This window comes from Branchiostoma belcheri, unplaced genomic scaffold, assembly GCF_001625305.1.
Source record: "Branchiostoma belcheri isolate BF01 breed outbred unplaced genomic scaffold, Haploidv18h27 scaffold33, whole genome shotgun sequence".
NCBI lineage: Eukaryota > Metazoa > Chordata > Leptocardii > Amphioxiformes > Branchiostomatidae > Branchiostoma > Branchiostoma belcheri.
The window spans coordinates 2,404,613-2,422,431 of NW_017803943.1; the positions used below are offsets into that span (position 1 = coordinate 2,404,613).

The following is a 17,819-nucleotide window of genomic DNA, read 5'->3' on the forward strand; positions in this document are numbered from 1 at the left end:
GTCTTGAACATACACATAAACATCGACCAAGCAACACTCTAGGACAAAGGTAAGAACCAAGGGTCAGCTTTGCTTAGCCGCATACACTTGTACAACAAGCTGGCTTGACGTCATTTTATTGTACATCAGTGTAATGTTATACATAAGGAAAGTTTTCGCGGTATTTATGTTAGCAAGGTGTCTGTTGTTTCTCCTGGGTAAAGGGCGGTTACTGGTCACCGATCCTTCCGCTATTTTCTGTTTTTTGATCCGGCTACATTACGGCGCTTCTGACCCGTCAGTATTGTGGGTTGTCGTTCGGTGTTGTTGAGTAGATACAGCTTGTGAACTGTCATATATTGCAGTGAAAATGTGTGGTAGAGGGGGTGCTAACTTATTCTATTACTAATATAACACAAAATTTTATTGTACAGTACATTCAGGTCCTATAGGACTAAGTATATATTCATAGGAATACAAAAGTAGAAATAAAGTGATTTCTGATACTAATTATTTCTCAGAACTATAAGATTTTGTGGGTGTCTTTCTAACTCATGCTTTTCTATGTACACTATCATTTCCTGTGGTAGAGTTTCAAGTCGTCATCCTCCATTTCAGAGGCATATCCGATGTACTAGTAGTTGCTGAGTCATTTCTCCCTTATCTAATGATATAAATCTTTTACAAGTAAAAGTTTATATAAACGTAGATTCACATAAGTTTGCAGTTTTGAGACAAAAGTTACGAAGACAAACGGAAGTACATGTATCTACAGTTCATCACAAAAAGAACTCTGGACGAGCTTCCATTCCATAGCCTATAGTTGAACTTGACTCACGTGTGCGCAAACACACAGACTGACGGGAACAAACACCCATCAGCCCACATGTGAAGTTTATTGTGACTGGACCGCTCTCAGGCCCAGGCTGGTTTATTTGTTCCGTGTCTCGTTCCCGACTTGACACAGCGACATCTTGTTTGCTGTCAACATGTTGTAAAATTCAATTTCGAAGTAGCTGCGGTGCGGATACGGCTTGCTTGGCATTTATTCTGTACCTAGCTTTCAATACTGTTGTTTTTCCTCTCTCTCTCTCGCACTCTCTCCCTCTTTCTCTGTCGCTCTCTCTTTGCCTCTGCCTGTCTCCAGATGCAGCTGTCTCTCTCCCTCTTTTTCTCTCTCTGCCCCCCCTCTCTGTCTCTGCCTCTTTCTGTCTGTCTGTGTCTCTCTCTGTGTGTCTCTCTCTATCTCTCTCTCTGTCCCTCTGTCTTTCTGTAAGTCCGTCTGAGTATGTGTCGATCTTTGTCTACGAATTCCCATGTCAAGTTTATGATTTCATATGTGTTTTGGGTGTCTAAATTATATTTATGACGATTTCTGGATTACAATATTTTATGTTTATCCTGCCTTTCTTCATAAAAGTCTATCCCCACATTCTTTGCGTGATATGTCACAAGTCCCCTCGTCTGTGTTACCCATCAAAGTACATACCGACCATGCCTTGTCCACCTGCCGTATAGATGTTTACATGTACCCGCTATTAGAACGTCAACTTTCCCAAACATCGTATCTTTGAAGCTTAAGGAAATGGAGACAGTGGCGTTAGGAGATCTGGTGATTGCCCAGTTGCATTGTTTTCTTCCGGAAAAGTGGCTGCCCTAACTTGACCTTCGCGTGAAAAGGTCACACACATCGCGAAGGCGCCAAAATACTTAAGGTTGGATGGGTGGAAGTTTGACTGAGGCCAACATTGTGGTGTCAACTGTAGCCCGTGTGTTCACAGCAACCAGACGGCGAAAACATTTGCGGAACGCGTGTGTCTTCTCACATCCGTGCGACGAGGTCTGTTTAGAACATGGCGATGCCGCAACGTTACATATGTTTCATACAGTGATATCGGACTAGCCTCTACGTACCAAGCTTCAGGAGGTGGCTGGAAAGAAGAGAAATTGGTCAAATGAAGAGATAACATGCCGAGGAAGTTGGCTCGCATCAGGGTACGGTAAACTGTACTCTCTAGCGGACCAACTCCCTCGGCATGTTATCCCTCTATTTGGCCAATTTCTAGCCTGGTAGAAGCTAATATCGGACTATCGGATGGCCCTGTGGTGGTTTAGGGTAGTTAACTCAGAATCTAGAGGGTCTCAAGGATTCAAACTAGGTCCGGTACTTAATTAAGGGGGTCTACACAATGCGTATGTCAGGCTAGGGGATCAAACCTTACACTGTGGTCTTACGCAGCTTGTACTTACTGTACAAAACTGGTGGTTTACGTCTAAGTCTAAAGTTTATCGGGTTATGCAATGTAAGCAAAAATGAGCAGAAGCATAGAACGTGTGTATTAAGCGTTGGGCACATCCTAGCATTGAATTTTCACCGATCTCATGCCTGAACGATTCATAGTTCAAACACACTAGATATTTCAATCAACCGGTTCGGAAAATCAGAAATACGCTTGATCCTACCCCCTCCCCTCCCCACTACGTTCCACAGCGCTGCTCCGGTAACCACAAACAACAACAACCTCACAGCTGTCAAGAGAGGACTTAGGTCATTCTCTTTAGGGGTTAGAGTACGACAGGTATCGAACCAGCTGACGGGCGGTACCTTTGTTCTCAGTTACGTTCTGTCAATCAAAGAAAAACCCTTACGTCATACAGGTGTAGGACACCCAGGTCGTGTGATATTCTTTTACACTTTGCCCCTTATTTTTTTCCTCAGTAGTCTTGCAACACGTGCACAAAGACACATGCCGTTATCAGTTGAAACGAGGTCACGTATTCAGTCTCCGTTTGTTTTTGCGGTAACACACCCCTCAGCAGAACAACGACTGTAGGTGTTGTTTACCTTGTTTGTGAATGAAACCGGCTTGCTCCAGTTAATTTTTACAGAGTTAGAATTTTACGTTCAACGTTTGCAGCCATGTGTGTAACATTGACAAAGCCAGCAGGCGTAGGAGCTTTTAAAACTGGCGAAAGTATGACTGTCACATTCTCTTTAGGAAAAAGAAAGGTGGATTACTTGAATGGCTGTTGGGCATATGTGGAGTGTAATGCGAGACGTCGTTTATTTTCCCAGTTTGCATTAGGGCGGGTTTTAGTGAGCTGTGTTTGATTGACATAGCTATCAGGCTATCTTAGGAATCTACCATTCTTGTAGGAGGTCTAACTCGTATAAATTGTGTAAATTTTAGTTTAATTAACATATCATTGTACTCCATTGTGTGTTTTGATTTTATCTTTAAGTAGAAAGTAAATTATTAGCTTTTTAAGGTAAGATAAATGCGTTTATTTATTCCTTGCCTCCCCTTTTTTCAGAATGGTTCCGACCATCTTGCCTGGATGTGTCAGGCTAAGTAAAGTGTAGCGATCCGTCGGCCGGACCGTCAGGGCATCGGAACTGTCAGTGTGGAATGATCCCGAACTCGCCATTTCCTTACGATATTTCCAGTCTTCACGGACGCTGAGAACTTAACCGACAACTTCCGGGCACTCAGAGAAAGGAGAATAGTAGTTTGACGCGCGCGCGCTTGTGGAAAAGAGGGATATCCGTTCCGCCGAGGGCAGAGGGCAGCTCGCTAATAGCCTGGAGTGGTATTGATTCAACAGCTACTGACGACTGGCCTTTGTTTTTTCTCTCGCCGTCAGGACCGGTGTTGACTGTGCGGGACTCAGATGACCAGGAACAGTACGCATCGCAGGCGCACAGCAGTCGGACATGGTGTGGCGACTCTCCGAAATCGACCCCGCTGCTGACTTGAGAGTAGAACTAGACGCCGCAGCGACAGGCCACCCGCCACACGACATGGACACGACGGCGAACAACGCCACGTTCGGCGGAAACGTGTCGGCGGCGAACTGCTCGTACGCCACCGCCAGCTCTTACCCGCGTTCGTGCTCGGCGCCCGCCGACAACCAGTGCCCGCTACCCGGCCAGTCTCCGGCTTCCACCGTCGCTATGTTTACGGTAGGAGTTCTGGGGAACATCATCGCGTTAATAGTACTGTTTCTGAGTCGAAAGAACCACAAGAGAACCGTGTTTTATCTGCTAGTAACGGGCCTGGCGTGGACGGACCTCTTGGGTAAGATCGTGACAACCCCCATGGTCTGGGCGGTGTATATAAACAACATGGAGTGGTTGGGAGGGTGCTACACATGTAACTATCACGGCTGGTCCATGCTGGCCGCCGGCCTCAGTTCTTGTCTCATCGTCTTCGTCATGGCCGTGGAGAGGTTCATAGCCATCAGGCACCCGTATTTCTACAACGTCGGGGTGACCAGAATGAAGGCTAAGATCACCCTGGTCGTCTGCTGGCTTGTGGCGATCCTCATTGCCGCTCTTCCCCTCATGGGGCTAGGCGAGAACGTTATGCACTTCCCGGGGACGTGGTGCTTCTTCAACTTCTACGGTAAAGAGACGACGTCGGTGGTGTACGCTTCTCTGTTCGTGGCGGTGCTCGGAGTCTGCATTCTCGGGACCCTCTTCTGTAACCTCTCGGTGATCGCCACGTTACTGAGGATGAGAAACTCCATCCTGAGGACCAGCTCCGTGAGCCAGTCGGACGACCTGCACAAGAGCGTGCACGCCGTGAGGAACGAGGAGGACTCACCGCGAAGGCGGCGGCGTACCAACGTCCGGGCTGAGACGCAGATGGTGGTGCTGCTGGCCGGGGTGTCCATCATCTTCACGGTGTCATGGAGCCCGCTCATGGTGAGTACATCTTCTTTATTATCTGTCATACGACACTAGCCAAACTGCACATGGTGAGTACATCTTCACTGCGACACTTAGCCTGCATGTCTGACAGTTGTCAGGGTCAGTACACAGGGCTAGTACACAGTTAGACCCTAAAAATTGGAGCCCGCTCATGGCGAGTACATCTTCAACAACTGTCGTGTGACACTAGGCAAACTGTTGTTAGAGGCACTACATAGTTAGGACGGAACTGTGGGGTGTCCATCATCTTAATGGTGTCCTATATCCCTCTACATCTTCATCAACTGTCTTGCGACACTAGCCAAACTGTTGTCAGAGTCACTACACAGATCATCAGAACTGACACGATGGAACTTTGGGGTGTCCATCGTTCTCACGGTGTCCTGGAACCGTCAATATCTTCATCAACTGTCGTGCGGCACTTAGCCTGGATGTCGAACAGTTGTCAGGGCCAGTACACAGGGCTAGTACACAGTCAGACCCTGAAAATTGAAGGGGTGTCCTGGAGCCCGCACATAGTGAGTACACCTTCACACAACTGTCGTGCAACACTAGCCAAACTGTTGTCTGAGTCAGTACACAGTTAGATCAGGAGAGCTGACACGATGGAACTGTCTTACGGCACTTAGCCTGGATGTCAGACAGTTGTCAGGGTCAATACACAAGGCCAGTACATAGTTATACCCTGAGAATTGGTAGAATTTCCTTAATTGGGGATATGTTGCATGTTAGCCCTTGAGTCGAGGGGCTAGCCTGTGTACCGGCCCTGGTATCAGTCTGTATCTAGGCCGTACAACACCCGATGATTCCTCATCACACTCACATTCACAAACAGGAACAGTTGTTATAAAATTCCTCTTCGCATTGTGCTTCACACAAGCAAAACTAATTGTAGTACGGTCTTAATTTTCTCTTCATACATGCAGAAAGAAGTGTCCCACGACACTTAACTCCTTGTTACTACACACAAAGACCCGTCCTAAGATTGACACAAATCGCCACCAGGCCTTGTCGTACATACTAGTATATCGCACGACTCTTTTTGCGTGTGTAAAGTGTGCTGATATTATATACAAGTTTCCCACACTGTAGCTGAACACACAATCGTCTGTCAGGTCAGCGACCTTCGGTTAGGGATCACATAACCCTTACAGACGAAAATTGAGACCTTCTTCACTTTTCCCTTTGTGTGTGTTCCCGCCAAGTTCAGTCACACCACGGCGTCCTGTCACGGGTACACCTGTGTGAGAACGGTCCCATTGTCCTTCAGATGTTGCCCAACAGGAAATGTGTCGACCCGATCCGCTTGGGAGTGAGTTTGCACTCGGGATGAAGTTTATTGAAACAGAGTCGTCCTTTCAAAGTAAAACGTCCTAGCGGGCAAGACAGTTCTCTCAAAAGCCCCAAAATTGTCTCAAAGAAGAATTTGAACTGATGATGGACCAAAATCTTCTAGTGGACAAGAAGTTCACACAAATGAAATAAAATTGCATCAAAGAAGTCCTCAGTCGGGTTACCCTATTGAATGCTGAAGTAATGATGATCTAAATCGTTCTAACGGACAGTAAGTTCTACACAGAAGCGTTAAAATTGCATTGACGGAGTCCTCAGTCCGGTTACTCTAATTATGAGGTTTTACTCAATCTCGAGACTAATTTATAAGAACAAATCGTCCGAGGGAGCGAATTCGGTCCCCAAACGCATCAAGACAATTTCCCATCAAAAGAGACATAATTGCACTACATCCCCCTGGGAAATTTGTTCAACTGTGCCTCGATCTTCTGCAAAATAACATTTAATTCATCATTTGTTCTGTTTATTATTATTATTGTAACGATCACAACTATAAATGTAAATGTATAATCATTTTACAGACTGATACCTCTGTAAATAGCTTCACAATTCAGCCCTCCACGGCTGCCAGGAGGCTTGTATATCTTTTGCTAAGATCTAATAAACCAGTCTACTACTACTACTACATCTTTATCTTTTACTCAGTTCAGTTAAAAGGTAAGGTGTCAAGTTTCACGGTAGTTTAAAACCATCGTAACGTCACAAGTCTTTGGAAATGTCGTAGCAGGTGCATTTTATGGACTCTAAGACTCGCTCCACGTTCCATACGTTAATCTTGATTTCAAATCGACACCTGTAATACCGATTAAACACGGTTGGCGTGAAGGATTACATTCTACGGACGTGCAGAACTTTAGTCCTTTTCATGTGTGCCGTGAAATCTTTTCCTCAATTATGATTGTCTGGGAGCTCGAGTGACGTAATCACCCTCACCCCCTCCTAATCTCGAAGTAGATCTTTTGGTGGCTTCAAAACAGTATCAAATTCAACGGTTAAGAGAATATAAAATTGGTAGTACAGTATACAGTACGCCACCGTTTAGTAGGCGAAAACAGGAAGATGTACCGGCACAAAACAGATATAAAGCCCGAAAAAACGCCTAAAAGACACCAAAACAAGTCGAATCCTAAACCTCTACTCAAAGAGAACCCTCATTCTTGTTTGCTGAGTTGTGAGTGCTTAGCTAATAGTGAAAGATAACAAATGGTTAAACGGCAGTAGCATCGTTTGGCACATGACGTGGCTTGTCTTGGTCCTCTTGGGACGAAGTTGGCGCCAAGACTGGCATCACAAGTCAACCTTCCTACATACTGTGAGTGTGACTACTAGACAGTGTTTTGAGGAAGACAGTCAATCCACAGTTGCTCAAAATCGTCCTTGCTCTAAGTGCTTTCGCGTGTTTCTTTACGCCGAGATGTCAGAAGAGACAAAAGATGTCTCCTTCTATCTAGGTCAGCCTTATTGGCCCGAAACGTCTCAGAACAAACTGGTAAACAATCTGACGGTACACACAATTACGGACAGTCAACCCAAGGAGGCACCAAACTGACCATCCTAACGGTCTAACACTCTACTATTAAAAATTCCTATCTGACCATCCTCAAGTGATTGATGGTCAATGGCTTTCAGTTTTGTAATCCGACCAAAGCCCGTGTAATCCAGAGTGGGCGATGCTAAGACTCAGATAATCCGAAAGCTTACCGCGTAGGTACTAGTAAGTGGATGGCAATGCGGTCGATTATGTGATCACCTATGGGCAGCCTTTTACCAAACGCCATCACTTAAATATTGAGAACGTTTTCTTTCACATGGGGCGTTAAAACATACACAAGCAAAATTCTAAAGCAATGCCTAATTGCCTGATCACAGTTGATTTAAGAAAATTATAATAAACCTCGCTTGTTAAGCAAACGAACATAAAATATTGACAAAAAAAGCTCAAAGGCATTTTAAAAATACTTGGCTCTAGTTCCTTTGAAAAGGAAACTGCGAAATTCCCAAATGTTGCAGCTGGGAGCTAACATCATGATCAAAAAATCTTTAAAAAATTTGAGAAATATTTCACTCCAGTTCCTTTGAGTCGGAAACCGTAAACTTCCCAAATGTTGGGGGGCAAGCACCGAGATCACCATCGGTCGCCACACATCGGGGATTTACCAATTGTCGAATTAGTCCTAGGCGTGTGGGATCAAAAAACCTCGAGGTACGGGGGCTCCCACCATCTGTGCGGGGTGACATTCTTCCACAAGACGTTTAAATACACATGGACGTGATTTACACGGTTACTTTAGTCTGGCAGTGTTCCTTAAGGGTCTCTTAAGGGCACCACAAAGCGTAATTCTTCTGGTTAATGATAGTGGGGGTGTCATTCTTCAAATGATTTGTTTTATCAGAGAATCTTTTCTCGAAAGGTCTCTGGTCTAATTAGCAAAGTAGAAGAATTTCGTCTGTCAATGCAACCTGGTAATTGATCTAGCCTTGGTTATGAAGTTTAAAAATAGGAAGGACGAACTGGCGAGGGTCCAAGGATCGTCCCCACATGCCGAGCGGCTTGTTCAAATACCGAATCTGACCGTGACCTCTGCGTAAAGTCATCTTTACGACGCCGTAAGACATTTAGAGGGACGGAAATAGCGTCCAGTGTGTGCTGTGTCTGTTTGGGGAAGGCTTTTAGGTTTATCAACTGTCCCGTTTGTGCGTCAACTTTCAGTCGTCAACATTTTTGCGTGGCGCCTTCCCGGGGCTGACTCAACACATAGAGCACGTTATCGGTTGTATAATTATCTTTTCTCAGGCAGTTGCTTCGTATCATAGCGGCCTGTTGTAGACTCCATCACAAATGACTGAAAAAAAGTGGAAAAAAACGTGAAAAGTGAAATACCGTAATTTAATGTAGGTGACCAACGTTACCTGAATATATGATCGAAGCACTTGTTTGATTTTCAAAGGCTACATCGGCATATGAAAAGTGAAGTTACATATAGATTTCAAGGAAGTACGGTTTTGAGTTTCTGTTGCTCTCATGGTCTCATGCACGTAGTCACAAAGTGAACTAAGTAGTAATAGATATCCAAGTACACATACATATGTCTTTATAGCTTTACAAGGTTCACTTACAAAGAACTTTGAAAGCACCACTACTGTATATGCACTTTTTGTTTGTCTTAATTTACAACGAGACAGAAAATAGTTCGCATTGTCAACGTAAAATAACCACCGATGCTTTTTTGTCAACGTAAACTTTAGCCAAAATGGCAACGCATCAAAAGTACTTTGGGTTACTTCAAGGATGCGACCTTAAGCTTTGTATTTGTTAGTATGTTAGTGAGGTTTAGTTGTTTATTATCTATACAGCCTCAATGTCCTCTTTCCTTTGCTTCCAAGAAAGAGCAATTAGACCCAAATATTTCCAGTGAGAATACCTCTTACCTTACACAAGCATGTAAACACACTGTATGTTTACCTGTGAGTACATGTTCAGTAAACCTTAGCGGTTTTGGTCGGCCTCGCGTCTACAACTTCCGTGAAGCGTTTCACCACTCTTAGTTGATGTGTGATCTAGTTACACTGGACATTCCACGATATACGCAGACTGTGAGCGATTTGCATTTCACTTCAAACTCCGACTGGACCATATCTGGTACCATAAATGGTACATACATGTACATGTACTGCTTTGAAGTATCCAGAACGTATATGAGAACCACGAGAGTACTAGTGCTAGTACTACTAGTCTACTACTACTACTACTACACACACTACTACTAGTGGACTAGCCTCCTGCTGTAGTGATTGCACAACTGTGTGGCCCAAGGAGAATAGAAACGGAGACTAGTACTAGAAAGTTAGGGACAAGAAACCCAAAACAAATATTTATGGCACGTAAATCAAATAAACAGAAAATAAAACAATAAATTATACACTTAAAGAAGAATTACAAAACCCGTAATTACTCAGTTGATAAATAAATAATAATAAAATAATTGATCAAAACATGACTTTCGAGTCAATACTAAGAAGGTGGAAACTTAACCTTCAAGAACAATAACAACAACATCCAGTGGGCGGATTTTAACCTTTTCAGGCTGTATACATGTATACGCAGGTAGCACTCTTCCGTAGGATGTTTGGTTAAGTGCGGAATGTTAATTGTAAATACGATGATAATACCTACCATTTCCTTCTCTACTGTGTTTGTTTCTAAATTAGTCGCAGGAAGAAACGACTTTGTGTCATTGAGATCAAATTCCGTGGGACCTAATGTTTTTAAGTGTGTACTTAGCGCGTTTTCCGGTGTACCTATAATGTCGACGGTTTTTCACAGGATATGAATGAGTAAGATGTATTTATAGAACCATCTGACGGCCTTCCTCTTATTTGGTTGCCCCACAAAATATTTTGATAGTCTAGGACGGTGGGTACATTATCTGGTCAAATGATTTCGTCTCTATATAGACGATAATGTTATCCTGAAGCTAACACTAATATCATACAGTCCAGGCCTAGACTTAAGTCTTAACTCATGGACAGAATTGGGGCGGCTTGAGTGTACGTGTTTTTCCGGAGCTTAAGACAGGTTGTCGTCACTTTTTGACGAGAAACGCATGTGTTTCTACTCACTAGATAAGATACCACAGTCTGGCTACTTGTACAAAACAACTCTAACGATAACAACAAATTGAACACCTGCACTTTAAAACTAATATCCAAAGCCTTCAGTTGGTTTCATGTACGTTTTCTTCGTTCTGTTACCCTTAAGAACATTGGCGTACGGTCCCTACATAGCACTATTGGCACGAATTTCCTCACACACCCTAAGCTAGATCCACCAGTCAACTGTTTCCAAGCTTGTTTTCCAGTGTTGTGCGTCACAGTTTACTCCAGGGAAAGGCAAAAACGCCGATTGTTTTGTCTCTAGATCGGATATGTTACCAAACACACGAGCACCTGTTTTGCCGAGTCGCCGTTGTTTGGGAATGACGTCATATAGAATCAACATGGCGGCGATCTGTTCACAATGGGGGACTGAGTAAACACTTTGTTGTAATCCTGAATGGCCCTCAGACGTCAAACTTTTATCGCAATATGGCACTCGTAAATGTCCCTACAAGTACTGAACTACGGAATGAAGTGTACAGCCTTCTAGGAATGTCTGTGAAAGCACCGTTATATTAGGACATGGCCATTGGCGTATGAGTATTAAGATATTGAGCAACTTACATGTACAGTTGGGACAAGGCAACGATAGAATGTACCGTTTCTCAGTGTATCAATGCTTCCAAGTACATTTTGACGCGTGGTGCTTTTATTGGTCTAATTTATCACCTGTGATCGTTGATTACGCTACGTGCCCCAGTTCCACTAGAGTCAATAAAGCACCTGTACGTCATTGTGAGAGTGGTAGAAAGGAAACGGCTGAAATGCTAGCAATCAGGCTACTCGTTCGACTTTATGACTCCGTCATGCAAGGCCTTGAAAATTCTCGCTTGTCCAAACTTTACACTGTACGTCACGGTACTTTTGACGTCAGTCATGGCCTCAACACACAAATTTACGACACGATTGGTAAAATTTGTAACCCACGTGCCCCAGTTTCACTACAGTCAATAAACACTTGTATGTAATGGGAGATTTGTAAAAAGGAAATGGCTGGTATGCTAACAATCAGACTCCTCGTTTGACTTTATGACTCTGGCAAGACCTTGAAAATTCTCGGTTGTCCAAACTTTACACTGTACGTCACGGTTCTTTAAGTACGTCAGTCATGGCCTCAACACATGAAATTTACGACACGATTGGTAAAATTTGTAACCTACGTGCCCAGTTTCACTACAGTCAATAAACACTTGTATGTAATGGGAATCTGTAAAAAGGAAACGGCTGATATGCTAGCAATTAGGCTCCACGTCTGACTTTATGACCCTGGCAAGACCTTGAAAACTCTCGGTTGTCCAAACTGGACACTTTGTTGCCTCTACGTCAGAGAACTTTTGACGTCAGCCATGGCATTTATGACTCGATTGGTAAAATATCTAACAGACGTCCGGTGAAACCTTTGCAATCTACAAAATGCCCGCAAACAAGGTCATTAATAGGTCATTAGCCTCGTGTTAAGATAAGTTCGTTCCAAGGGACTATTGCTGTGACGTCACGAGAACGTCTCTGTAGTCATGATTTAACTTTTAATAGGCATTCAATGCGATTTCAGGGAAATCCAAAACTGGATTTTCAAAGTCAATGTTTTGTGCAGTTTCAAACGCTCCAAAAATATGAAATGATGACGATAATGTGTTAATAAGGGATGGCAGTAAATGTCATCCAGAAACATATTTTTGTTTTGCCGCCTTAAAATTGCATTGGATGCCTCTATAACCAAGCTATGTCTGTGCGATGTGGACTTACTTAGCAGAGAGCTTGATCAAACTGATGAGTCAGTACTCTAGAGTTCTGAGAAGGCTCTACTCTTATCTTCGTGGACAGAAGAATCCCGTCTATATTTACATAGCGGCGTGTACAGGCATTCTTCTGGTCCGTCACTTTCAGTGACAGAACACGGAGAAAGTTTACACCTATCTCGTGTTCGAATGCGGAAAGAAAATATGTACGGTAGAGAAATTTGCAGAATGCTTGCCACGGGTTGTATGTAATCTATGTATCATGCTGCAGAAACGGTATGCAAATAAAGTCCTTTCAACCTACGTTTCTGACATTACAAGGCTTCATACACCGAAACAATTCAATGTTCTGAGCAAAATCTAATGTTCTGGTATGAATTGGGTCTACAATTTGGACGATTGTAGCCTTCGAGTCGCATGTTTGCGAAGTGAGTTCCAAGTTAGCAGGATGTTATACACAGAAACAAGTCAATTTTCCTTAATTTGCTCGTTTCTGTCAACATTTTGGTGATGTACACTTCCTTCTCATGTTAAGACACTCCCGTACTTGCCATACCCTACCCTAGCGGCACCTGTCGTGTTGTTTTAGCGTCTGGTCCGACCGCAGACAAATAAACTTCTTTGAAAAACATTTCCTGACCCTGAGGCAAGTGCACAAGCCGGATAAAAGACACAATGGCAGAAGTCCACACCAGATTCACTTAGACGCTAATAACTACACGGTCTACTACTTCTCAGTCGACTTCAATCGGTCTTTTCTGTTGTTTTTGGCAACACCTCAGAGATTGGGGGCTTTAGACACTTATGGAAGATTAAGTACAACAATGAACTGTTAAGTACAGCTCTAAGCGTATTAGAAACTATGCTAGCTTTCGTAAGTGTGTGTACATGTGTATTGATCTCCATGTGTGGCCCTGTATGTATGTTAGTTGTGTTTTCTCCCTATAACCCCTTGGATTAACCTAGCACGTTGAATTTCCTTATGGATGATCTGCATTTGTATCTATTGGCAATGATACAAGTCATTGCAAAGTCAGCACAGGCAGACTCAGCTGGTAATGGCTGGCCCTCACAAAAGCAAAAGTATCTACGTAGTGAATAAGCAAATTAGAATCTAAGGTAAAATGCAAATCCTGCTATAAAATACAAAACCATTACAGAATTATCAACAGTCAATTTCACGTTTTTTTTTCAGATCCGGGTCTTGCTGAATCAGCTGCCGAACTACCAGAGTGAGATCTATTGGGATCTCGTCTCCGTTCGAATGGCGTCCATGAACCAGATCCTGGATCCCTGGATCTACATCCTCTTCCGGAGAGAACTCTTCATCCGCGTCATCAAGATCGTCAAGGATCTGACGTGCAAGATCAGGCAAGTTCCGAACAAACAGGCCAAAGGCGGCGACAACAAGCGGGAGTCCGGCATGGTTACGTTTTCTAACGGCCACGCGAATCGGGCCAGCAGAGCGGTGGCCGACGCCATCTTTCATCACGCCATCGACGAGAACGATCACCTCAACTCTCGCGAGACTGGCAACGCGATCAACGGCGAGAGAAGACCGTCCGGGAGATCTTCGTTAGGCAAACGCAGGCCATCATGGAGAGACTGTTTACCGGCTTTATCTCCAAACGACGACCGGTATATCTATAGTTCCATGGAGGATGGTGTGTTTGAGGAGCCCACCACGAAGTTCGAGACTATAACTCCTGAAGCCAGCCCTCTGTCCAAGAGACAGACGAGAACTATGTCAGACGGGGCAGTCAGTAACCTCAGCCCGAACACGCTCAAGAGAAGGGCGTCGGGAACCATGGAAAAGTGAGTACTGACAACCTTTTTTCACTGGTGCCTTCTCATAACGTAAATGTAGTTGTGATTACGTTTTTCTACGAGTATACTCAGTAACGTTACTGATATAAATGAATATGGAAGTTGAACACACACCACTACCACTACCAGTGGACTAGCCCCATACTGTAGTGCTTGCATGAGCTGTGTGGCACAAGCTAGCTATAATATATCCATATTGTAGGGAAAGGATATTAACTAACTTAAAACTTTAAAAAAGAGATGCTATACAATCATATCTTTCCACTTTGCTACAATGTTACAACTCCTTACATTTTATTCTACAGGAGCTACACGTTCCATGGGATAATAGAACAATGAATAGAGCAGTGAAGAAAGAGGACCCCCCCAGTCAACCAACTAGACATCAAGAAAACAACAAACTCATGTAAAAGTGTAAAAAGATTAAGTGAAACTTCTCATTTTCTATACGCATGCAGCAGTGGAATCACACGAAACATAAAGCTTATGACATATGCATGGTACTTGTTTTCCAAAAGCCATCACACGCAAAGATATTACTGTACTATAATTATGAGATATGTATGCCGGTGGAATCTATGGTGGGGGAATTGTATACCCCTCCATATTTGTAATGCGCACAAGTTTTCTTTAACGTCCTGTGATACAAATCTTCATTACGTATGCATCGGTTTAAGAATTACCTGTAACGTATAACTTGTGCCGAAGTTATTGTGAAAGTGAAAAAAGTGAAATATTGAGTGAATCACCCACTGATCGTAACAGAGAGGACAGACGTCATGATGTACAGTAAAAGTTGTATTAAAATGTGAAAACTGCTCGAGATATATCTATGTTTAAAACGGTTAACTTGATGTTTCATATCCATGTCGCCAATAAGATCATTTTGCATGCGTGATTATAAGTGGAAAAGTGCAGTTTTTGTCTTGTATCGGCGCTCTAACTGGTAACGAAACAACTGGTATATTTTCCCAGTTAGCAGACAAAATATATATGAATGTACATAAGAAAATACTTATTACAGGGTAACTTTGTACAGGCGAATACGAAAACAGAAGTGTGCATAGCTTGCCAGCATTAAGCATCTACCGCAGTACATACATGTACCTATATCGTGCAGTAGATATATACTGTTATTGTGAAACTATATAGTTAATCTATACATTAGAACTGTAGTACAACGCTAATCTCCAAGCAGATCTTTCGGTGGCCACAAGACAGCATCAAATTTGATACTGTATGGCCAATGGATACTGTCTGGCCTATTTGATACTGTCAGATGTGCCACCGAAACATCTGCTTGGAGATTAGCACAACGCTACTTTTAGCTTAAGATGATCAGTGACAAGACCGCTGTGTATGATATGTGTTTGTATAAACTACTGTGAAGTGTATGTCACCGCAAATATTGGATGTTTATGTACTCAGGTAACCAAAATGTACAGAGAGAAATAAAGTATGTATACCCATTAAGACCGTATTTCTATGTTTATAGAGTTTTTGTGTGTCACAGTTTAGACAAGGCAACTCAGTTTTCCTTTGTAGAAGAAGCAGGGGATAGCTTAAGATAGAAAGGTCAAACTTGAAGGTCATCTTAGAAAGGTCTCTTGCCAGTAATGACAAGGACGGGCTCAGACGAAAAACAAACTACGCAGAATCATCACTATTTCTGAACTGAAACAAGCTGCTAGTGAGCCTAAACTTATGTCTCTTCTTCGCGAGCACAACAGTTACCAACCTTTCAAAATTCGTTACCCTAGATCACGAGATAGAAAAAAAAAGAACCGGTTCCGCTGCAGTACCATGACAAGCCGCTAGGGAGCCCAAAATCTAATCGTTTTTAGGTCTCATCAAGACCTACCGACATACTAAGTTTCATGAATCCGTACATAGCGTCTTAGGGTATCGTGTTAAACCTACATCCACTGAAACAAACAAACGCTACCACAAATATAACATTCTTGGTGAGGGTAAAAATCAACGTACGCAAAGGTACCGTTAAAATACAACAAAAACTGCAAGAAAGACACATCTAATGGAATTGAACTGCAAGTCATTGAAAGGCGAATGCTCAGTTCACTTCTAAGTTACAGCTAGCCATGAGTTGGAGTCTACAAATTGGCCACATGTTTGGGTAGCACATTCCAAGAACCACATCAAACCGACTTTAATGTTCGTGCCAGGCTAAAAAGAGTTGGACGTTTATGTAGCCTCTGACTCCAAAAGGGAACTACCACACCTACAGCAACAGTCCTACGAGGGTTGGAATTCCCGAGGCTATTTGGACGCGTTGGCGTGTAGTTTTAATTAGAAGTTATTTTACCGTAATTGTTTACACGACGCTAATGAGTGAGATGAGTACTTGCGTCAAAAGTGTCATTACGGATTCTATTCCTGACTGTTAGATATATCACGTTAACCGCGTCGCCTGGTGGACATAATTGACTGTCTTCCAGTAAGGCTACCGTCAAAATACTTTTTATTTCTTCTTGGAAAAGGGGGAAGCCGTGAAAGGCTCGCAAAGGGGATTGACTTTCTTAGGATTTGTTTACGAAAATGCTACCATCGAAAATCAAGAATGAGAATATTTAGACACCACATCCTCATTCTCTTGCACTGCTCCACATTTACTTCTCGCTAGATGTCGCCATTTCACTACTTACTTATACAAAGCAGGCCATCTTGTTGTCAACAAGTTTCTTATATGACACTGCTGTTCCGAATTGATTCGGTAGATAGCGCGATTTAGTCGTCAGCCATTTGACATGCCTTTTTCATTTGCATGATCTACATTGCAGGTTTTGGTCACAATAATATACTCTTGCAGCAAGCCACAATGTGGCAAATAGCGTCGCGAAGTAAATCGAAGGAAAGAACACGGGCTAAAATTTGACACTTTGTGACTTGCAGTCACTAGAGACACGTTTTACAAGTCAGATCTACGTTGGGAATGCTGTTCAGCACCAAGGACAAAACTGTATCACGGGGTGAGCTTATTAGTCCTGAACTTTCCTGTCTTCAGCGTTATCGCTAATGATCTTCATTTTTATTCCCGACCAAGTTAAATCAGCTTTTCGGTCAAAAGTTAATTGACTTGGCAGTCGTTCCGTGACTTTGAATGGGCCTGTGTGATGTAACATCTAAACAATAGCATTCACCATACACTATCATGGATATTTACAGAATAATTCCATCATTTGTATAATCTCTACCTAACAGAAAATGTATGCTCGCAGATATAAACAATCCGTTAGGGTTCCCAAATTCTAGTTATCTTGAGGTTTTATCAAGCCCTACCTACCTAACAAGTTTCACGAGAATCCATTCATAGCTTCTTGCATGGGATATCGTGTAAACAACAAACATACTCACACACCCACACACAAACGCTACAGAAAACATTGCGAAGGTAAAACAAAACACACTTAGACCCGTGCCTCGCCACCATCACATAGGATACACTCAATGAAAACACGTCTTCATTTGTACAACACGAACACATCAATACCATTTTATGTGTACCCCCCCCCCCCCAACACACACACAACGCC

General features: G+C 43.0%; 1 protein-coding gene across 2 annotated transcripts in view; it reads left to right on the forward strand.

The window, feature by feature from the left end:
* The window catches only part of LOC109475300 (prostaglandin E2 receptor EP4 subtype-like), a 30,032-nt gene extending 14,557 nt beyond the window's left edge, over positions 1-15,475 (forward strand). For both annotated transcript variants that reach the window (XM_019775912.1, XM_019775913.1), the window contains exons 2-4: positions 3,295-4,687; positions 13,637-14,256; positions 14,574-15,475. In XM_019775912.1, the coding sequence (XP_019631471.1) occupies positions 3,695-4,687; positions 13,637-14,256; positions 14,574-14,607 (1,647 nt within the window). In that variant the 5' untranslated portion in view covers positions 3,295-3,694 and the 3' untranslated portion in view covers positions 14,608-15,475. The remainder of the gene's footprint in view (positions 1-3,294; positions 4,688-13,636; positions 14,257-14,573) is intronic.
* Positions 15,476-17,819: the final 2,344 nt, after the last annotated feature.